At 42.1% G+C, this 24,511-nt stretch overlaps 1 protein-coding gene across 1 annotated transcript in view; it reads right to left on the minus strand.

The window, feature by feature from the left end:
• Positions 1 to 261: 261 nt before the first annotated feature.
• The window catches only part of RNF150 (ring finger protein 150), a 261,021-nt gene continuing 236,771 nt past the window's right edge, over positions 262 to 24,511 (minus strand). The window contains exon 7 of the mRNA XM_069743985.1: positions 262 to 1,432. Within this exon, the coding sequence (XP_069600086.1) occupies positions 1,314 to 1,432 (119 nt within the window). The 3' untranslated portion in view covers positions 262 to 1,313. The remainder of the gene's footprint in view (positions 1,433 to 24,511) is intronic.

Raw genomic sequence — 24,511 nt, forward strand, 5'->3', positions numbered from 1 at the left:
TCAATCTACATGCTTTCACATGCCTGCCAATACCTCTGCCATCTAATACATGAACATTTTTATAAATTAACACATTTTTGAAAAACATCTTTACAATATGACCATTTTTGGCTTTCAATCTGTTTTAATTATTATATTACAGCAATCAATGTCCATGTTAAGAAATAGTAGCTACTTTTACGTGGAAAGAATAAAACCCTTGTTTCCATTGTATAAAATAGAACCCTCTTATATATCAGAGAGATCAGTGTAGCTCATGTAAATACATTCTTTTTTTTTTTTTTAGCAAAAATATGGGGTCAATATAATGAGGTCATAAATAATGGCATAATGGAATGTCATGAGCAAGTGTGATATCTTTCACAACGTCAGAGCACCTAATAACCTGTGTTTTTTAATCACTGACTAATAGTTATATTTTTATTTGAAAAAATATATATTTATTCTTGAAAAAAACATATGCCACTCTGTGGGGTAAGCACAATACTGCATACATTTCCATTAAGAGTCAAAAAGACTGATTCCCAACAATAAGTGGGGGGAATTAATAAAAAAAAAAAATCTATTTGCTCTGTGTCAAACACATTGTTAAACCATGGATGCAAGATAGATGGTGCAGTAACATAAGATGTGTCTTAATTTGCACACGTCTGGGTCTCTTTAGTGACTCAGAGCAACAGATTGTAATTTTAGTGCCTAACATTCTTTATGCAGTTCATGAGAAATGCCAGATCACATGCAACTGGCACAGGCCCTCTAAAGACATCAAGTGCTTCTGGGATGGGTGCCCATCCGGTAATCATAGCTTCTTCAGATAAGAGCAGGGTATTCATTCATGACCATCACAATCTCTTCTTGTAGACGCGGCAGAGAAGCCGCTACATAAAAAATAAAAATATAAAAATGTTTTCTATCATGACCAAGATATTGGTGATTGAATACACTGAGTAAACAACAAAAATGGACTGTCAAGTCTCTATCTCTCCTTAAAAACAGCATCAAAGATTTCAATTTAGATCCAGGTCTACGGTCCATGTCAGGGGAGCCTGCGGACTGATGTCTTGCACGTGTCAGGAGATGAGGAGGCCACAGCTCCCATATCAACACAACAAGATCCTGCGGGGAAGGAACTGGGCTGAAACAGCAGGCGGCTGGCGCTATTGCTTTTTTCATGATCATCCCATAATGAAGTGCTCTGGAGACTTATGGTGATGGTGAGTGGTTTTTACTTTTTGGAATAGTCCAAACCAGGACGGCCGACCGCCTTACACCTTCAATATCTTTCCTATGGAACACAGCAGCAACAGACCTGCTCATGACTTCACTTCCTCACAGTCCTGGTCAGTGGAAAGATCTACGTCTGAAAGTCCAACGTCTACTGCCATGATGAGAGAGATATCAGAGTCACTGCTGATTACTGGCTCTTGCTCACCTAGAAGAAGGAAACATTCTGGTTAACCGGAGATCATTGATGATGACATATTTCAGCCAATATGTGGAGCTGGAACAGTGCATCAGTAATAACTCAATGACATATTATAGACATGTTAGAGCTGCAATATTCCTATAATATTCAGGCTCAAAGCAAAATGTTCTGTTACCATTTTCAGTAAGTTCTAATTTTATTATTTAGATTAGGCAGAAATTCCTGAAATAGTGCAGTTTTCTCGCTGAGCCTCGGAGTAGACGGACACTTCATGTTCTGTAGAGATAACTTTTCAGTAGTGATTTCATTAAAGGGAACCTGTCACCCCAAAATGGAAGTTGAGCTAAGCCCACCGCCATCAGGGGCGTATCTACAGCATTCTGTAATGCTGTAGATAAGCCCCCGATGTAACCTGAAAGATGAGAAAAAGAGGTTAGATTATACTCACCTGGGCGGGCGATCCGATCCGATGGGCGTCGCGGTCCGGGGCCTCCCATCTTCTTACAATGACGTCCTCTTCCTGTCTTCACGCTGCGGCTCCGGCGCAGGCGTACTTTGTCTGCCCTGTTGAGGGCAGAGCAAAGTACTGCAGTGCGCAGGCGCTGGGCCTCTCTGACCTTTCCCGGCGCCTGCGCACTGCAGTACTCTGCTACGCCCATCGGACCGGACCGCAGCAGGACCGCCCCTGGGTGAGTATAATCTAACCTCTTTTTCTCCTCTTTCAGGATACATCGGGGGCTTATCTACAGCATTACAGAATGCTCTAGATAAACCCATGATGCCGGTGGGCTTAGCTCACCTTCCATTTTGGGGGTGACAGGTTCCCTTTAAAGCCTATCTGTCATGTGATTGATCTGGGCAGCATGAATCATGGACAGGCTAAATTACTAGCCCATGTTTCACTCTGAAATGCTCCATCATTTCTGAGGACACATACACAGGATGCCCGGAATGAGGTGACTGAGATGACTGGTCACCAAGGTTGTCCTACATGATTGACAGGCCTTGCCCAATACAGATCTTTTCAGCGTAAAACATTGGTATTTGTAAAAAAGGAACTTGTCCCTAAATCATGAACAAAATTATTGTTTGAAAAACGCACATTTACTTGGTGCACCCTTGTCATAGCTGAGCAGTTATGGGTTCCTTCTCACCTGCTTGCTACTTCTTTTCTACCTAGCTGTGCCCCCTATCCTCTTCTTTGATTGACAGCTCTGACTTTATAGGAAGCCAAAGAAGGGTGGTGATGAATGAAAACAAGGAGTAAAGGTAGTGAACCTCTTGAACATGCCAAGGGTGCTCCGTGTGATTGTGCTTGGTCTGAACAGTCATTTTGGGCTGACAGAATCCCTTTAAAATATTACAATGGACGTTACAACCTATACATAGGGAATATAGGATCCATCCATCCATTCACAATAAGTAACAGCTCACCATCTTCCTTACTTGCACAGTTCTCTCTGCATATGCCTCAGTGCAAATCCCCAACCAATTGACCTAGACAACAATTCATCTCCAGATGTTCCTACTTTGCATGTGACTGCTCTAAAACATATCTTTAAACTAATATTAAAAGAGCAGCAGCTCCGGGAAGACAGCCACACCATTAAAGATTTTGCTACCTAATCTATGAGCAGATCATTATCTATCATGTAGGGGCAGAGACCCTGATTCTTCAGGGTTATACAGAGCTCAACATTCAGAGCACTGCGAGGTCTGCAGCAGATAAAAGAGTGAGATCATCCAAGCTGTAGCAATAAGTTTAGTAAGTGATCAGTGGAATCATGGTCTCTGCCACGACATCCATGCTGCTGCCAGGTGAGGTAGCACAAATCTTATGACATTTTCCTTCTAACATGTAGTGTAAATACAAAAAAAAGCTTTTGAGAAATATAAAAAATGCATTGCAAAAAAAGACTATGCATCGGCATCTGGTTCTAATGAGTAAAATTCTACATGTATCTACTATAATTTGTCTAACGGTTTCTTCCGTCTGTCTGTCTTTCTGTCTGTCTTTCTGTCACGGATATTCATTGGTCGCAGCCTAATCCAAGTCGCTGATTGGTCGTGGCAAAACGCCCACGACCATTGCCACGACCAATCAGCGATGGGCACAGTCCGGCGGCAACATGGCCACTCCTTCCTCCGCGCAGTCACTGCCTGCTCCATACTCCCCTCCAGTCACTGCTCACACAGGGTTAATGGCAGCGCTAATGGACCGCGTTATGCCGCGGTGTAACGCACTCCATTAACGCTGCTATTAACCCTGTGTGACCAACTTTTTTACTACTGATGCTGCCTATGCAGCATCAATAGTAAAAAGATCTAATGTTAAAAATAATAAACAAAACAAAAAAAATCATCATATACTCAACTTCCGGCGCCTTTCCCGCTCCTCGCGACACTCCGGTGGCCGGTCCATGCATTGCGATCTCGCGAGATGATGACGTAGTGGTCTCGCGAGACCGCTACGTCATCACCTCGTGAGACCGCAATGCACTCTTGAGACCGGAGCGCACGAGGAGCGTCGGTAACCGCTTCCTGGATCCAGGGGCCAACAGAGGGTGAGTATATAACTATTTTTTATTTTAACTCTTTTTTTTAACAGGGATAGGATGCCCACATTGCTATATACTACGTGGGCTGTGCAATATACTACGCGGGCTGGGCAATATACTATGCACGCTGGGCAATATACTACGCGGGCTGGGCAATATACTACGCGGGCTGGGCAATATACTACGCAGGCTGGGCAATATACTACACGGGCTGTGCAATATACTACATGGGCTGTGCAATATACTACACGGGCTGTGCAATATACTACACGGGCTGTGCAATATACTGTACTACGCGACTGGGCAACATACTACGTGACTGGGCAATATACTACGTGGCTGGCCAATATACTATGTGGCTGGGCAATATACTACGTGACTGGGCAATATAGTACATGACTGGGCAATATAATACATGACTGGGCAATATACTATGTGGCTGGGCAATATACTACATGGCTGGTCAATATACTACGTAGCTGGGCAATATAGTACGTGATTGGGCAATATAGTACGTGACTTGGCAATATACTATGTGGCTGGGCAATATACTAAGTGACTGGGCAATATACTACGTGGCTGGGCAATATACTACGTGGCTGGGCAATATACTATGTGACTGGGCAATATAGTACGTGACTGTGCAATATAGTACGTGACTGGGCAATATACTATGTGGCTGGGCAATATACTATGTGGCTGGGCAATATAGTACGTGACGGGGCAATATAGTACGTGACTGGGCAATATACTAAGTGACTGGGCAATATACTACGTGGCTGGGCAATATAGTACGTGACTGGGCAATATACTACGTGACTGGGCAATATACTACGTGACTGGGCAATATACTACGTGACTGGGCAATATACTACATGGCTGGGCAATATAGTACGTGACTGGGCAATATACTACGTGACTGGGCAATATACTACGTGACTGGGCAATATACTACATGGCTGGGCAATATACTACGTGGCTGGGCAATATACTACGTGACTGGGCAATATACTACGTGACTGGGCAATATACTACGTGGCTGGGCAATATACTACATGGCTGGGCAATATACTACGTGGCTGGGCAATATACTACGTGACTGGGCAATATACTACGTGGCTGGGCAATATAGTACGTGACTGGGCAATACAGTACGTGACTGGGCAATATACTAAGTGACTGGGCAATATACTACGTGACTGGGCAATATACTACGTGGCTGGGCAATATACTACGTGGCTGGGCAATATACTAAGTGGTTGGGCAATATACTACGTGGCTGGGCAATATACTACGTGGCTGGGCAATATACTACGTGGACATGCATATTCTAGAATACCCGATGCGTTAGAATCGGGCCACCATCTAGTATATTTATAATTAGGGAAATAGTCCTCATTTTTTAAACAAATATAATAGTTTGAATGTCTGTTAATTAAAACAGAAAGATTGTCACAAAAAAGTACTTTAGACAAATGTCTTTTATGGTTAATGAAAAGTTTTCATGAGAAATGTGACTAATAAATATATTAAGGTGCCATACATTAATATTAATGGTGGTTTTCAGGTTTTGAATATATTACAAGCGTCTGCTTAAATGTGCAGATATAGCAGGGCTGATTTTATAATCTAAAGGCTTATTCCCAAAATCACAATGTAGTCTTACAATAATGTACACAACTATTTACTTGGTCGTGCCAATATAATTCATTTCTAAATCTGTTCTGTTTTGCATGTTACTCTCCAAAGGACGCCCCTCCAGGCGCCAATTACACTGCTGTTACCATTGTTCCATTCCTGCTATACTTCCAGTGCTCCTGGTCGATCATGTGCAGTGCTGTCTCTCTCAGCTGGCGTCCTTCCACTTCAACACTGACATAAGAGTATATTCTACATTCAGAACACACTCTATTGTTTTGAGCATTGTACAGTTCTGTACAGTCCTCTACCTAGCCGATTTTATCTTCTGCAATCTACATCAGTATAGCTGCCTGTGTGTTTTGACATGATTTCTCTATTAGCTGGTTTCCAATTGTACTACATATACTCAGTTCTGCTCTACCCGAAGCAGATGGATCAGTGCTGTGAAACTGAAAATGCTGTTCTGTTAGTGCATATGGCAGAAGATAATCCTCTGCCATATGCATCAACAGAGCCTTATTTGTAGTTTCACTTTACTGATTTCTCTGCTGCTGGCATCTATCACAGCCCTGCTCTGCTTGGCTCAGCTCTGCACTGCCTAGTTACTGCACGCTCCCTTGTGCAGGCAGAGCAGGACGGAGTGCAGGACAGGTAAGCCCATCTAGAGACAAGCTATCAGAGTACTGAAAAAACACAGTGATAATTAAGCTTATTGTGGAAATAATCCTTTATCTTTCTGCTTCTTTTACTGTAGTACAAGTCAGGATGACAATATACTGTAGGTATTTCTGTAGAAATAGAAATGCACAAATAATATATCAGAGATTTGTGTTAATACAAGAAGTAATATTAGGTATAAGGGACATATATGAAGCATGATTCCCTAAACAAATCCAGGGAGGAGAAGTGTTAATTGCAATAGTTGGTTTCACAATATGTAGATACGCTACATTTTCCTTTGTTGGTCATACGTAGGGAAACAATGGTTGCAAACTGGAAAAGTGTATCCATTACCTAATGAATTAAAAATAATAACATGCCTTGAATATTACTTACACTTTAAAGAGACCCTGCCGCCTGATACATGCTGCCCAAACCACAGGCAGCATGTATGAGGACTGGCTCTATGATATCAGGTATGTTTGAAATGCTGCGGTGTTTCAGAAAAAAACATACCGGTACTTTAAAAGCCGCCGGTGACAAAATGACTATTCAGAGAATACCAGAAGTCAAGGTTCCTTTATCGGGAAGAGGCTCAGGCTATACCACATTGGTATCTCCATCAGCCCTGATGTAGCAGCAGCAGCTGACAGACCATAATTCTACAACTAAAAATTAAGTGCACCCCACCAGTCACCCTTTATCTCCACCTCATATTGGGTTTATGGCGCTCATGCCATTCACTTATTGTCACATTTAGCTCGCAAAGCCACAACTTACACAACTGAGTGTTCTTACATGGATAACACAATGCTCTTTTGCCATTTCTTCTACATAAATGATCCCCTATGGCATTAAGGCAAGTAAATGTTTATAGGTCCAAATGTTCACTTCCTGCATAGAAAAACTATTATGTTAAGATATTCTTGAGAGAAGCAATTCAAAGAGATGCCAGAGACAAATCAGAGATGAGACTGGAGACAGATGCAAGACAGATGTGCGTGTAGGAGTCAAATGGAAAGAACAACAAGTACATATTTAGCATGACTGTGCTTAAATGGAGGAAACGACCAACAGGAAGAATTGCATTCATTCTAAGGAGTTTCCATCTAAAATCACCTATAAAAATAAGCCCATGAGATCTCGCGAAGTGCCCAGATAAACTGGTGAAAAACCAACGTATACTGGATAGAGACTGGATAGAGACTGGATCGCAGCTGGCCGACAGTGATTTCATAGGCATGACAAGCATTCGTTCTTCCGTCCAAATGTGAAATAGCGCTATATGGTGTTAGGCTGACAATACATCTGCTTCATAGGATTTGTTTTATGAATTTTGACAAAATTGTAGATGATGAAATGCAGATCTCTGTGGCTGATCCTATCAGATGTGATTGAGAATAGAGTCGTTTTATTAATTTTTAGGGGGGGAACGAAAAACAAACCTACTGCTGATTTCACAGAAAATCTCAGTAAAAATTCCAAGGCTGATCCATTTCTGCCCCATATTTTATGTTTGAACCACAGTGGTTCAGCATGAGGATTAGTCCCACTTGTTGGCTAATCCACCTGTGGCTACCTGCCATTGAAACCACTAGAAAGGGATTTTCTACCAGTGCAGAATCCCATCTCATTGGTCCTAAGGGTGCTGGAAAACATAAAAGAAAATGTACAAAAACCTCCCTGATGTGCACTGCTGCTCTGCTCACTGCCCGGATTCCCCCAGCCGGTCTTGTAACATAAAGTCACATGACTGCTGCAGCCAATCAGTGGCTGCAGCCTTTAAAGTTATGTCCAAGTGGAAAGACATAAATGCTAATGCCACAGATCACCACTGGCCGCTATGCCACATCGGTCACAAGATCAGTGGGGGGACACACACAGAGCAGAGAGTGGAGTAGCGGAAGTCTTTTTTATTCTTCGAGCACCCTTGGTCAATTGATAAGGTGTTGATCAATAGCAGAAAACCCTTTTACTACTTATTGATGCATTTTTCAATTCCACAGAAGAAACATCCATGGCTCCATAAATGCCAACGAATATTTGCTTTCGAATAAAAGAGAGAAAATAGCATATGGACGGCACTGCCCCAACTAAATCCATAATCTTCAGGAAAGCCGGTACTAAAAAGCTATATCATGTCAGCAACAGCCATGGCAAAAAAGATATCGGGTGCAAAACCATGAAATAACATATGTGTCCCAGGTAGCAAAAGAAAAAAGCAGGATGCACTCACCAATCTTCAAAGTAGCAAATTTTATTGAGTCTTCACAATTAAAACTTCATGGCCGGGGGAGAAGAAAAGGAGCTCGTGCAAGCAGGGGAGACGACGGCCGTTTCGCGTGGTCCTTGCGCTTCAACAGGTCTGACCCGTTGAAGCGCAAGGACCGCGCAAAACGGCCGTCGTCTCCCCTGCTCGCACGAGCTCCTTTTCTTCTCCCCCGGCCATGAAGTTTTAATTGTGAAGACTCAATAAAATTTGCTACTTTGAAGATTGGTGAGTGCATCCTGCTTTTCTCTTTTGCTACCTGGAATATTTGCTTTCATTGTGCTATATGTGCCAAAATCTAAGTGACAAAAGCAAAAAATACAATGCCCGGACTGACCAGAGATCTCCCACGTCGGATATTGCATTCCGTATACAGACAGTGAAGTAGGCTTGTCTGAACCCGGCCCCATGCTTAGGCCAGGGGTACACGAGAATATGAAAAATTGTCCGTTTTTTCATCCAGAAAACTCAGACAATTTTCATTTGTACTGTCATATGTCTGCCATCCATGTGTCTGAATTGTATGTCCATGTGATATCTGTATTTTTACATCCATTTTTTAAAAACTGCATAATCCAATACAGTTGCCTACGTTAATAATGGCAATGTATCTGTAAAAATTGGGCGCACTATGGATGTTCTATGTGGGATCCAACTTTTTTTCCCCACCTGAATGGGTGAGTCTCATCCGATGTATGGAAGTGGATAATGCATTGTTTCACACGGACACTCGGTCTGTGTGAAGAAACCATAATCTGAACAGCCCTTTTGAATTACATTAGTCAGTGCGCTGTCCATTTTTTCCCATACCCATATAATATGCTTGTGTGAATGAGCACTTTAGAATGAGCTGCAGAGGGTCCCTGTAAACCTGTCACCAGACAAAGTGTAGAGGTTTACAGGAGATTTTAAGCCCTGTGTGATGACGGCTGATTTTAATAGCGAGAGCTCCTCTGTGCTCCTCATCTGTCATAGTTCAATCCAATATTACATATTCTGTAAGAGACATGTTCTGTGCAGTGTAATCAGAATCCACATTGCCCTGCTGCCCACGTACACCGCAGAGATAGAGAACTGCATGTGGAAATTATATTAAAATATTCTATCAACTACATACATGCAATGCATTTTGGTTTGGAGCTTTTTTTGGGTCACTGGTGTCTTTTTCAAGGTGCAGCATGCTCTGGGTACTGGTGTTTTTCCATAGGCTTCACTATAGGTTTGGAAGTATAGCAGGAAAATCACACCTACAAATTGACACTAAAGGAAAACTCTAACAAAATGCATAAAAGTCACTATGTTTTCACAAGACTTTAAAAAAATGAACAAAAATTTGTATTAAGGCTGCCCTATGATAAGACAGCCACACAATCCATAGCATTTTCTACATGAACTATTAATATTAGGCTAGGTTCACATTGCGTTAGTGCAGTCCGTTCAACGCATACGTTAAAAGGACTGCGTTAACGCAAGTGCCAAAAAAGATCGCGTGTATGCGATCGCGCTAGCGCAGATGCTCTATGCGTGCTGGCGGTGACGGACCCGAAAACGCTGCAGACTGCGTCCGAGGGTCCATCACAGAATGATGGCACATCGCTAATGCATGCCGATTATGACATGCTTTAGCGATGCGCTACATAATGGCAGTCAATGGGTGCGCTAACCCATCCGTTACATAACCTTAGTGCCGCTATGTAACGGATGCCGTCAGCGCATTGTCATTAACGCAATGTGAACCCAGCCTTAAACTTGAGATGAGCGGATCAGGCAAAATTCAAATCCTATTCAAGTGGATTTTCCGGGGAAATTTGATTGGTAGAGTCGCTATTCTCAGTGAATTTAATGTCCCTTGTTACGCTCTGGAAATAATAAACGTAAGATGTAGGAAGTACAAATGAGGCTTATACTTACCTCACAGGACCCTCGGCTCCTCACCGTCACCCGTCCAGTTCCCCCCACATCTTCTTGTCACCACCGCTCGCGCTGAGATCATGATGTCCCGATGTGTCACGTGACCTTATGCACATGCACAAAATCCTCCAGGAGAATGCAGCACTAGCGGCAATAAGATGTGGTGAGGGCCGCTTGGGTGACGGTGAGAAGCAAAGGGGCCACACAGCTGAGTACAAGGTTTTTTATTATTTTTAACCTTTTGATGGTCCTTTACCGTTCACAAAAATGGCAAGTTCTCGGCTGCATGTCTTCAGGCTCTCCTACGTTATTATCCTGTGAGCAACGCCCTTTTGGAAAAGACCATAAAAATCGACACCTAAATCTCTGGAACCGTATGGTGGGTTAAAAAAAGAACACAGTCAGGGGAGCAGTGGGAATCCAATAAGAGGAACAACTGGTCCCTTTTGACCTGGTGATGGGTCCTCTTTAAATAATAATTTTTATTTGTTCAATTCAAAATTCTTAAACCTTGTGGCCCTAAGTTGACAATCAATAAAATACAAAGGATTTTTAAACAAAAAAGCCTTATTTCCAATCTGCAATATAAAACTTGATTTGCTTTCCATCTTGTAAATTGAGATTATACGCGGAGCACAAGAGTGAGGGAAAACGGTGAAACAGGATCGGTCTACATCATGCATATTTCATTGTGCCAGGAGATCTGATATCACCGCTCTGTCTTCTACTGGCACTGGCTCCATGCAGAAAGTATTGCCGCCTTCTGTAAAATTGAACAAATAGTCTTCGGCTGTTGTGGAGATTACAAAGATCAGGTCTCGGGGCTGGATTGTAAAACATGATATAAAGACGTGTTAACACTGTGTTTGCGCTGTTTATACTTTCCTATGTAACCTGATAGCCAATACTGAATTTTGTGACCAGCCAGATCTCTCTAGTGCTGCTGCCACTCGGTTCTATCTGGTTTTTCAGCAGTCAGACCATGACATTGACTGCAACAATGCGTATTCTGAGACAACGGCTTCAAATCACTCACTACATTACATTAGTGACTCTAGGGTATGTGCACATGTTCAGTAACTGCAGCAGAAAAATCTGCTGCAAATACTGGAATATTAGCTGGAAAGACGCTTCGTAAAATATGTGTGTTTTTGCCACATTGTTTATGCATTTTTTTCCCAATACAAGTGAAGGGATGAAAAACGCTGAAAGAATTGAAATGCTACAGAGATGTGAAACTGCTTCAAATCTGAAAGTAAAAAATAAGTAGCATGTGCGTGAGATTTCAGAGATGTCCTTCACTTGGCTGATACAGTAAAACGCTGCATTTTTTTGCAGCAAAAAAGCACCGTGGCAAAAATGCAACATGTGAACTTACCCTTACATACGAGTGCTTCTCACTAAATTAGAATATCATCAAAAAGTGAATTTATTTCAGTTCTTCAATACAAAAAGTGAAACTCATATATTATATAGAGTCATTACAAACAGAGTGATCTCTTTCAAGTGTTTATTTCTGTTAATGTTGATGATTATGGCTTACACCCAATGAAAACCCAAAAGTCATTATCTCATTATATTAGATCAACAAAAACACCTGCAAAGGCTTCCTAAGCGTTTAAAAAGGTCCCTTAATCTGTTTTAGTAGGCTCCACAATCATGGGGAAGACTGCTGACTTGACAGATGTTGAGAAGGCAGTCATTGACACAATCCACAAGGAGGGTAAGCCACAAAAGGTCACTGCTAGACACTGGCTGTTCACAGAGTGCTGTATCCAAGCATATTAATGGCAAGTTGAGTGGAAAAAAAAAGTGTGGTAGAAAAAGATGCACAAGCACCTGGGATAACCACAGCCTTGAAAGGATTGTTTAGATTAAAAAATTTGGGTGAGATTCACAAGGAATGGGCTGCTGCTGGAATCACTGCTTTAAGAGCCACCACATATAGACGTATCCAGGACATGTAAGGCTACAAGTGTCGCATTCCATGTCAAGCCACTCATGACCAATAGACAACACCAGAAGGGTCTTACCTGGGCCAAGGAGAACAAGAACTGGACTGTTGCTCAGTGGTCCAAGGTGGTGTTTTCAGATTAAAGTAAATTTTGCATTTCATCTGGAAATCAAGGTCCCAGAGTCTGGAGGAAGAGTGGAGAGACACACAATCCAAGCTGCTTGAGGTCTAGTGTGAAGTTTCCACAATCAGTGATGGTTTGGGGAGCCATGTCATCTACTGGTGTAGGTCTACTGTGTTTTATCAAGACAAAAGTCAGCGCAGCCGTCTACCAGGAAATTTTAGAGCACTTCATGCTTCCCTCTGCCAACAAGGGTTTTTGAAGATGGAAATTTCATTCTCCAGTAGGACTTGGCACCTGTCCACACTGCCAAAAGTACCAATACCTGGTTTAAAAACAACAGTATCACTGTGCTTGATTGGCCAACAAACTCACCTGACCTAAACCCCATAGAGAATCTATGGGGTAATGTCAAGAGGAAGATGAGAGACGCCAGACCCAACAATGCAGACGAGCTAAAGACTGCTACCAGAGCAACCTGGGCTTCCATAACACCTCAGCAGTGCCACAGGCTGATTGCCTTCATGCGATGCAGTAATTGATGAAAAATAATAAAAATGTCTAATAATAATAAAAATAATAATAACAAAAGGAGCCCCGACCAAGTATTGAGTGCATTTACTGAACATAGATGTCTGTAGGCCAACATTTTGGATTTTAAAATCATTTTTCAAGCTGGTGTTATAAAGTATTCTAATTTACTGAGATAATGACTTTTTGGTTTTCATTGGCTGTAAGCCATAATCATCAACATTAACAGAAATAAACACTTGAAATAGATCACTCTGTTTGTAATGACTCTATATATGAGTTTTACTTTTTGTATTGAAGAATTGAAATACATAAACTTTTTGATGATATTCTAATTTTGTGAGAAGCACATGTACGGTATATTGTTTGGTTTTTACTTGAATTGGGATTAGCTCAAATAGAATGTACCATAGACAAGAAAGGTAGTGTTCTTGGAAGAAGCTGTCGCTGTAGTTTCTTGTCTTTGTACAAACAGGGGTATGTCCCCCTTTTAGAGCTAGGCATTTCATTTACCGTATATAGCTTCACATGGCCAGGTGTCCGAACAGTCGAACCCGAAACTTGTTGCGGTGGGATGGCTTTTACGCTTTTTTGATCAAAAACAGTGTTTACTAAGTACCCTATGTTATTTATATGTATGCAAATTTTGTTTCTAGCTTGGTTTTCTCTGTTAAATTGCCACAGTGTGAATATGCTCTTATACATATCATACCAACTTGTGCTCCAGCTCATTTCTTTAGTTTTCCTGTAGTTTCTTGTACTTTGTACAAACAGGGGTGTGGCCTCATTTTTGAGCTAGGCATTTCATTTTTATAGCTTCAAGTTAGAGAAACCCCCTTTAAATCACACATCACAGACTGATGAATGAAAGATTCCAGTTCAGCAATATAAATTCCGTAATTTGTTGACAACAACATGAGGTACGAACATTCAATGGAAACCAAAACTGAGGGCAGGATTCCAGATTACCCAGGAAAAATAAAAAAAATTGAAATAACAGGCGGATCCAGTTTGCCTCGGTATTGTTGCTGCAGTCATCGGCCGCAGCGCCCGTGTACATGATGTGAAGGCTAAACAAAGACCAGAGCAGTGTCAGAGCGGCAGCGCTTTGTCTGGGAGCATAGGTGTATTTATTATTTTCAACATGTGCAAGCTTTTAGAAGAAAAAAAAACATTCCCGACAACTCCTTTCCAAGTTTCAAATACAGAAATTGGAAACTTTCTTTCAAAACGAGAGTTAAGTAGTTGCATGGTTGCTCTGTAACAATCCACGACATAAGCAGATTAATATGTGTGTTCTCATACAGCCACAGTTTGGGTTTTATTTTCCAAGATAAGAGCTGGATCTTCTTTTCCATCAGCATCTAGGGTCAAAAGACTGAATGGACATCACATAGCATGTGAGAAGCAGACACGGCCTATGGTGACTCCTGATTATAAAACAGCATGAATGGGAACATATCAGAATGCAGGAAATGATGTGATGTTCACACACGCACATAGTATTATCACTGTTGTGTAAACGCCCCACTTATTACCCCCCAGGCTTTGTAAAACTTAACATTGGGAAAAAGCAAAATATAACAAATCTTATCCTCTTTCCAACACCCAAATGTCACAGACTCCTTGGTTCTTCTGATTCACAGTTCATGTTCAGCCTTAATTAATTCCTGTCTCTAGCACGTGAATAACTTAGAAAAGAGAGAACAATCTTGTAAGGTATAGTATGTAATATACCGTATACACTCGAGTATAAGCAGAGGTACCCAATTTTGCCACAAAAAAATGGGAAAACTTATTGAGTATAAGCTGGGTATGCAATGTTCCCTCTTCCCCATGCTGGTATGCATGACTCCTCATCCCCATCATTGCATGCATGGCCTCCTCATCCCTGTCCTGGTATGCATGGCCTCCTCATCCCCATTGTTGTATGCATGGTCCCCTCATTCCTATCCTGGTATGCATGGCCTCCTCATCCCCATTGTTGTATGCATGGTCCCCTCATTCCTATCCTGGTATGCATGGCTCCTCATCCCTATCCAGGTATGCATGGTTCCTCATCCCTATCCTGGTATGTATGGCACCTTCATCCCTATCCTGGTATGCATGGCTCCTCATCCCTATTCTGGTATGCATGGCTCCTCATCCCTATCCTGGTATGCATGGCACCTTCATCCCTATCCTGGTATGCATGGCACCCTCATCCCTATCCTGGTATGCATCGCTCCTCATCCCTATCCTTGTATGCATGGCACCCCCATCCCTATCCTTGTATGCATGGATAGAAAAAAAAAATACCCAAACATCCTACTTAGCTTCCTGCGCTCCCTTGCAGCAAATTGCTCCAGTGCCAGCAGCTTCTTTATGCTTGTAAGCAGCGCATGGCAGGGACGTCATGTGCTGCTTACAAGCAGAGGACAGCTGTAGGAATACTCACTGCTCTCCACGCCGGGACTATGTGCGTGGAGGGCAGTGAGTATTCATTGCTATTTAGTAGCATGCACAGTGTCAGCCACCAGACGACATGTCCCCTCTACTTAAGGGAATGACTATTCACTGCACTCCATGCCTATGCTCTTCTCTTAAGTAGTGGGAACATGTGATCGCACAGCCGATGCTGGAAATCGTCGGCTGCGACTGACACTGTGCGCAATATTACAGAGAAATAAATATTCACTGTCAGCGCATTTCTATTTAGCAGCGGGCACAGGAGTTAAGGCCCCTTCACATTAAGCGACGCTGCAGCGATACCGACAACGATCCGGATCGCTGCAGCGTCGCTGTTTGGTCGCTGGAGAGCTGTCACACAGACCGCTCTCCAGCGACCAACGATGCCGGTAACCAGGGTAAACATCGGGTAACTAAGCGCAGGGCCGCGCTTAGTAACCCGATGTTTACCCTGGTTACCATCCTAAAAGTAAAAAAAACAAACAGTACATACTTACCTACCGCTGTCTGTCCTCCAGCGCTGTGCTCTGCACTCCTCCTGTACTGTCTGTGTGAGTACAGCGGCCGGAAAGCAGAGCGGTGACGTCACCGCTCTGCTTTCCGGCTGACCGACGCTCACAGCCAGTACAGGAGGAGTGCAGAGCAGAGTGCCGGGGACAGACAGCGGTAGGTAAGTATGTACTGTTTGTTTTTTTTACTTTTAGGATGGTAACCAGGGTAAACATCGGGTTACTAAGCGCGGCCCTGCGCTTAGTTACCCGATGTTTACCCTGGTTACCAGTGAAGACATCGCTGGATCGGTGTCACACACGCCGATCCAGCGATGTCAGCAGGGAGTCCAGCGATGAAATAAAGTTCTGGACTTTCTTCAGCGACCAACGATCTCCCAGCAGGGGCCTGATCGTTGGTCGCTGTCACACAGAACGATTTTATTAACGATATCGTTGCTATGTCACAAAAAGCAACGATATCGTTAACAATATCGTTATGTGTGAAGGTACCTTTTGCAGCAACAGCCGGTTCTTGCCTCCTATGACCTGCTGCCGCTCCCCCTTCATCTTCTGGAACAATGACTAGAGTATAAGCCAAAGGGGGCGTTTTCAGCACAAAAAAAGTGCTGAAAAATTTGGCTTATACTCGAGTATATATGGTAGGACCAGACACCATGCACAAAACTGAGATAGGATCATATAGAGAAAATGGTGCAAATATACCATAACAAAAAATATATAATAAAATGCAAAATTTTATTGAAAGAAAATGATAAAAAAAACATATAAGATCAGCTCAACCAAATGACGGAGCACGTCACCAAAATGATTTACTCAAATAATCAATTTTAGAGTGCTAATAGTATATCCAAATAAATGATGCTAGGATAGGGAATGAATAATCCTAACCAATCAGAGCCAGCTTACATAATCATACAAAGATTTAGATTAATCAACACCTTGGTGGCAATAGGCCAATATGACACAAATGCAATGAATTTAATATATACAGAAGCACTGATGGTAATCATATATGATAATTGTGTGAAACACAAGATATATGGTGTTAATAGGACAGAAATAAAGAGCACAGTGCAAATGCAATACAGTCAGTGGATGCTATTAGCCTGCCAAGCATGCGTGCTAAAATAAATGCTGGCTGATACAAAGTTATTCTAAGTAAAGTGCATGTGCAGTAGGAGTAGATGGAGAGAAGGAATTCATTTCGGTGCATGCCTTTTTCTGGAGGACGTGTTTCTGTATATATTAAATATATTGCACTTGTGCCATTTTGGCCTATTACCACCAAGGTGTTGATTACTCTAAATCTCTGTATGGGTATGTAAGCTGGCTCTGATTGGTTGGAATAATTCATTTCCTATCCCAGCATAATTTATTTTGAGATACTATTAGCACTCTAAAATTGATTATTTGAGTAAACCCTTTTTGTGATGTGCTCCATCATTTGGTTCAGCTGATTTTATATATTTTTTTATTACCAGCTGGAACACACTTAGACAGGAGCATAATCATGCTCCTGCAGTGTGTAACACTGAGTTCCCAAGAGAAAGATCACCGGGGTTCATAGCTGATGAATCCTGGTGACCTCACAGCACTGCTCGCTGCATGAGAAAGTTTTTAATGTGCCCTTTTCCTCAAGAGCAAAGTTGGTTGAACCCAATGCAATTGTCAGAACCCGATACCTATGTTATATTAGAGGGATCAGGCACATTGAATTTCAACATGACCAACCATTTTTTTTATGAGTAGGATAAGCTGCCAACAGTGGTTTCTGGCAGCATGCCTTAGACAAAGCCAAGGAGGTCAAACTCAAGTTGGGCAAGTGTGAACAAACACATCTCTGGACTGAGTTCTGGACTAGCACATTGTTTTTACTGTGCTCATTCATTGGAATCATGCAAGTTCAATAAATGGTTTGGGGCATTGTGTCTTTTGAACAGCGGTGTTTCACTATTGGAGCCTTCTTTTGGTCTTTTTCCTACCATTAGATTAGTGGGAAGTGAGATCGGCTATCCAGAACTTGGTTATGGGATTCAGAGAAACCTCCGTACTAGCTTCTGACATAGCTAATAGTCCCTGCGTCGGTGCAATGTATATATTAAATTACGAATTGACTCTAAGTGTTAACATACGCCTTTCTTTACACCTGTTGCAGCTATTATTTTGGGACTATTTGGTTTTTTAACTTATTTTTGGTGAGTTTTTCACAGCTTATCCCAAGTTAAGCATGCACGATTATGTGATGTTTTTAGTATGGAACGGGGCCAATATCCATGGCCCCTTCCCAGGCTATTAATATCGGCCTAGCCTTTGCTGGTTATTAAATACTAGATTGTGGCCCGATTCTAACGCATCGGGTATTCTAGAATATGCATGTCCCCGTAGTATATGGACAATGATCATTCCAGAATTCGCGGCAGACTGTGCCCGTCGCTGATTGGTCGAGGCAACCATTATGACATCATCGTCGCCATGGCAACCATTATGACATCTACGTCGATACTGTGCCCGTCGCTGAATCAGAAACGTGAGATGTCTACGTCCTTTATGACATCATCGTCGCTGTGCCTGTTGCTGATTGGTCGAGGCCTGGCGGCCTCGACCAATCAGACGCGGGATTTCTATGTCCTTTATGACATCATCGTCGCTGTGCCTGTTGCTGATTGGTCGAGGCCTGGCGGCCTCGACCAATCAGAGACGCGGGATTTCTACGTCGATGCTGTGCCGGTCTCTGATTGGTCGAGGCCTGGCGGCCTCGACCAATCAGAGAGCCGGGATTTCCAGGACAGACAGACAGACAGACAGACAGACGGAAAAACCCTTAGACAATTATATATATAGATAGGGGGATTCGAAGTCATTCTTCTGGGGGTCCCCCATTTTAATAACCAGGAGAGGCTAAGTATACCAGCTGTCAGATGATATTAAAAGCCAGGGAAGCTACATGGGTATTAACCCTTTCCTAAGCTATAAACATCTGCCACAGTTGTCAGCTCTCCCTCTGCTGGTTATGAAAATTATGTGAGAGCCCATGCCATTTTTTGCAGAAAAATAATCATTTATTACAGTAAGATGCACACGCACTGTACTATATATGTGGCTGACATCTTTATATTTGTCTATTCTAGGTGTGTATATCTATTCTATCTATTCTATTCTGTCAGGACACGCTGTGATTTTACAGTATGAAGCAGAAGAAATGTCGGGTTTTTAAGGATATGGGTGTGTAAAAATTGGACGGCACTCGCATAGTCTGAGTGACATGCAATTTTTTTTCTCACACCCATTGACTTGCATTGGCAAGTCTCATCCAATATAAAGAGGACAATCGAAGCATGATGTAATTTTTTTCTCAGTCCGAATTCAGCTAAGAAAAAAAATTGCAGACGAGCTGCAATGCATAGATTAGCACTAGTCAGAGTGCAATCTGATTTTTTATCAAATTGCTCTTGTCTGTTTTTCTTGAAGATGAGTATGAGCATTAACAACCGCATGCGTGTCACTGGCACCAGGTATCGTGGTGCGTGCTGAGTTCTGCCAGTTGCTGTTTGGTTACAGCCTATATAAGTTAATTCTGTGAATGCTCCTACTTAAACTTGTGACAACGTGGGACATCGCTTTAACCCTGCTGTTCTGTTGGTCAAAAATGACCGACTTTGAACTTCAATATTCTTTAAAATATTCAAGATGCGGCTCTGAAACCCGTGGCCGACCAACCCATCCTCATTTAAGTCAATCAACCACAAGTTTCAGAACCGCATCTTGAACACCCCAAAAGATACCAAAGTTCAAAATAGGTCTCCCCAGACCGAACAGAACAGCAGGGTTAACTCTTGGATTACCTTGGGACCTTGGGTGGGTATGTTGGGTTAATTTAAATTATTAAAGAATGTGTCTGTTAACTAAGATATTTAGTAATGAGGGTGTCTGGCTGACACCTTTTCATTGCTAAACCTAGGGCTTGGTGTCCGCAAGAGCTGCTGGCACCAATCTCCTAATCCCATTACACCGATGTGATGGCACCAGGGCATCATTAAGAGACTGGGCTAAGTGCCAGGATTGGCACTTCAAATATGAAGTGCCATTTCTGGAGCAGCTGAGGGCTGGTATTTTTAGCCTGGGATGGGGCATATAAGACTGATAAAAAAGGGGTTGAACAATGAAATTACACCACAAAACTTTTTTTTTCCTTTTTTCAAATATCTTTATTTAGCTCCAAAAAGTATTCATAGCTGTAGACAAACGCATAAAAAAGCATGCAAAAACGCATCAAAATCGTGCGTTTTTTCCATTGCATTTTTGCTGCCACCAAATTCCTATAGATGCAGAAACGTTGCAAAAATTTCTGCAAACAAATAATCAACATGTGCACATAGCCTTACAGTGACAGATCTAAAAACACCAGCAATGTCAAAAAGGTCCCTGGAAACAGTACACTAACCTGGGAATCATTGTTCTTGCAAGAGGTTAACATCCCATGTTTTCATCTAGCCCATCTACCTATACAAACAGACGAGAATGGTAATTCTGCCATTTCATACAGATCAGTTCCAAAACTAGTTGATGCTACTCTCATTGGCCCTGTTTTGTCTAAGCAAGACTTGGAATGCATACTTCCGTAACATGAGACACTGGGAAAAATCCACAGTGAAAAGTATAGAAAACAAAACAAAAAGCAATCCCTGAATTGCTGTTTTTTGTTCATTCAGTCTCCCAAAAATCGTAATAGAAAGTGATAAAAAAAGTCACCTGCCCTAAAATGGTACCAATAAAAACATCTGCTCATCCCACAAAATACAAGCCATAACATGACTCTGTCGGACAAAATATGGAAAAATTATAGCTCTCAAAATGTGTTGATGCAAAAACTAGTTTTCGCAATAAAATGCGTCTTTTGTTTTGTGACAGCAGCCAAACATAAAAGCCCGATATACAGTACAGACCAAAAGTTTGGGCACACATTCTCATTTAAAGATTTTTCTGTATTTTCATGACGATGAAAATTGTCCATTCACACTGAAGGCATCAAAACTATGAATTAACACATGTGGAATTATATACTTAACAAAAAAGTGTGAAACAACTGAAATTATGTCTTATATTCTAGGTTCTTCAAAGTAGCCACCTTTTGCTTTGATGACTGCTTTGCACACTCTTGGCATTCTCTTGATGAGCTTCAAGAAGTAGTCCCCGGAAATGGTCTTACAACAATCTTGAAGGAGTTCCCAGAGATGCTTAGAACTTGTTGGCCCTTTTGCCTTCACTCTGCGGTCCAGCTCACCCCAAACCATCTCGATTGGGTCCAGGTCTGGTGACTGTGGAGGCCAGGTCATCTGGCATAGCACCCCATCACTCTCGTTCTTGGCCAAATAGCCCTTACACAGCCTGGACGTGTGTTTGGGGTCATTGTCCTGTTGAAAAATAAATGATGGTCCAACTAAACTCAAGCCGGATGGAAGAGCATGCTGCTACAAGATGCTGTGGTAGCCATGCTGGTTCAGTATGCCTTCAATTTTGAATAAATCCCCAACAGTGTCACCAGTAAAGCACCCCCACACCATCACACCTCCTCCTCCATGCTTCACGGTGGGAACCAGGCATGTAGAGTCCATCCGTTCACCTTTTCTGTGTCGCACAAAGACACGGTGGTTGGAACCAAAGATCTCAAATTTGGACTCATCAGACCAAAGCGCAGATTTCCACTGGTCTAATGTCCATTCCTTGTGTTCTTTAGCCCAAACCAGTCTCTTCTGCTTGTTGCCTGTCCTTAGCAGTGGTTTCCTAGCAGCTATATTACCATGAAGGCCTGCTGCACAAAGTCTCCTCTTAACAGTTGTTGTAGAGATGTGTCTGCTGCTAGAACTCTGTGTGGCATTGACCTGGTCTCTAATCTGAGTTGCTGTTAACCTGCGATTTCTGAGGCTGGTGACTTGGATAAACTTATCCTCAGAAGCAGAGGTGACTCTTGGTCTTCCTTTCCTGGGGCGGTCCTCATGTGAGCCAGTTTCTTTGTAGCGCTTGATAGTTTTTGCCACTGCACTTGGGGACACTTTCAAAGTTTTCCCAATTTTCAGACTGACTGACCTTCATTTCTTAAAGTAATGATGGCCACTCGTTTTTCTTTACTTAGCTGCTTTTTTCTTGCCATAATACAAATTATAACAGTCTATTCAGTTGGACTATCAGCTGTGTATCGACCAGACTTCTGCACAACACAACTAATGGTCCCAACCCCATTTATAAGGCAAGAAATCCCACTTATTAAACCTGACAGGGCACACCTGTGAAGTTAAAACCATTCCCGGTGACTACCTCTTTAAGCTCATCAAGAGAATGCCAAGAGTGTGCAAAGCAGTCAGCAAAGCAAAAGGTTGCTACTTTGAAGAACCTAGAATATAAGACATATTTTCAGTTGGTTCACACTTTTTTGTTAAGTATATAATTCCACATGTGTTAATTCATAGTTTTGATGCCTTCAGTGTGAATTTACAATTTTCATAGTCATGAAAAGACAGAAAAATATTTAAATGAGAAGCTGTGTCCAAACTTTTGGTCTGTACCGTAAATCTGATATCGCTGTAATCGTACCGACCCAAAGAATAAAGTCACCATATCAATTATAACGAACCAGGAACGGTGTAAAAAATAAATAAAACTAATTCTTCACATGCTGTTGATTTTTTTCATTCTTCCTCCCAAACATCGCTGTAAGGCTCGGAGCACATTTATCCTGCGCTCTACACTGAGCGCTTACACTGGGGTTTCCGTGTAAATCTCTGAAATAAATGATTCAGACAGAAGCCCTGGTGGAAGATTCCCTATAATGAGGCAGATGGAGGCACTGTTGAAGCCATAGGACTTGTGATTCGGCGGTGTCCATCTTTTTAGGATAGAATAAAAGTGCTGTCGGTCACAGTTTTGTGCACTTCTGAAAAGAAGGACACCGCTGTACAGAGGCCAGACGGAGTCCCGAATAACTCTGCTGCTTCATTATAGTGAATGGATCCATTGGGGGTTTCATCTGTCACGTCAGTCGGAGATTTAGATGGAAACCCCGATGTAAGTGCTCAGCGTAGAGTACCGGATAAATATGATCATAAATGTTATGTAAAATGTTCCCAATAAAAGCTTCAACTTAATCCACAAAAAATGCAAGCCCTCAGGTCCGTCATCTGTTAACGGAAATATAGGGGTTTCCATGTTAGTGGTAGCACAAAGGCTCTGGAAAAGCAAAATCCACTGCTGCTTGTTTCTGGAAAACACCCTTGGAGTCAAAATCGTCACTACATGCAGGCTCGGACTGGCCCGGTGGGCCCCTGTACAGATCTGGGTCCCCAACCACACTGTATGGGCATTACGTAGCATAATTCACTTGATTCACTCTGTACAGAAAATAGCAGCATCTCATCATTCATTAACCAAACTACATGGTTTATTAATATATAGAGATAAAGATACATTTGCGAACGAGGGTAGTGTAATATTTGTATGCAGGTGAAAAGTGGGCCCCCCCCTAAAGTCAATATTACTGGTGGGCCCTTAGCACCCCAGTCCGACACTGACTACATCTTTAGATAAATTCCCAAAGGATTATAATTTCCAAAATGGGGTCACTTGAGGGGGGATTCTGCTTTTCTAGCACTTAGGGGCTCTTTATATGGAATCAACAAACTAATCTAGGAAAATCTGCACTCCAGGACGCAAATAGCGCTCCGTCCCTCCCGAGTCTCTCTGTATGGCTAAATAGTACTGTACAGCCACATATGGGGTATTGCCACGTTCAATAGAAATTGCGGGTCAAATTTTGGTGCCATTTTTACCCATTTTCCAGTATGAAAATGTAAAACTTGGGGCTAACACAATCTTGGTGGTAAAAATGTAAATTATTTTATCTTCACTGCTCAATGGTAAAAAAGTTTGTGACACATCTGTTGTGTCAATATAATCACTGCACCCCTGGATGAATTCATTGAGAGGTTTAGTTAGTAAAATGGGGTCACTTATGGGGGGTTCTGCTGTGTTATCACCTCACGGGCTTTGTCAATGTAACATGGCACCCTCAAACAAATGCAGCCAAATCTACACTGTAATATTGCGTTTCTTCCCTTCTTAGCTTTGCACTGTACTTCAAAAAGTGGTTTTTGATGACATATGGGATATCGGCATACTCAGGAGACATAACACAAATTCTCCTGTTACCCTTGTGAAAATACAAAATTTGGAGCTAAAAAAGATTTTTGCAGGATAAATTAGATTTTTTTTTAATTTTCACGGCTCTACGTTGTAAATTTCTGTGAAGCATCTGTTCAAGGTGCTCAATACACATCTAGATAAGCTCCCTAAGGGATCTAGTTTCCAAAATGGTGTCACTTGTTGGGGGTTTCCACTGTTTAGGCACATCAGGGGCTCTCCAAACACGACATGGCATCCGCTAATTATTCCAGCAAATTTTACATTTAAAAAGTGAAATGGCGCTCCTT

Source organism: Ranitomeya imitator, chromosome 1 (genome assembly GCF_032444005.1).
Source record: "Ranitomeya imitator isolate aRanImi1 chromosome 1, aRanImi1.pri, whole genome shotgun sequence".
NCBI classification, from domain to species: domain Eukaryota; kingdom Metazoa; phylum Chordata; class Amphibia; order Anura; family Dendrobatidae; genus Ranitomeya; species Ranitomeya imitator.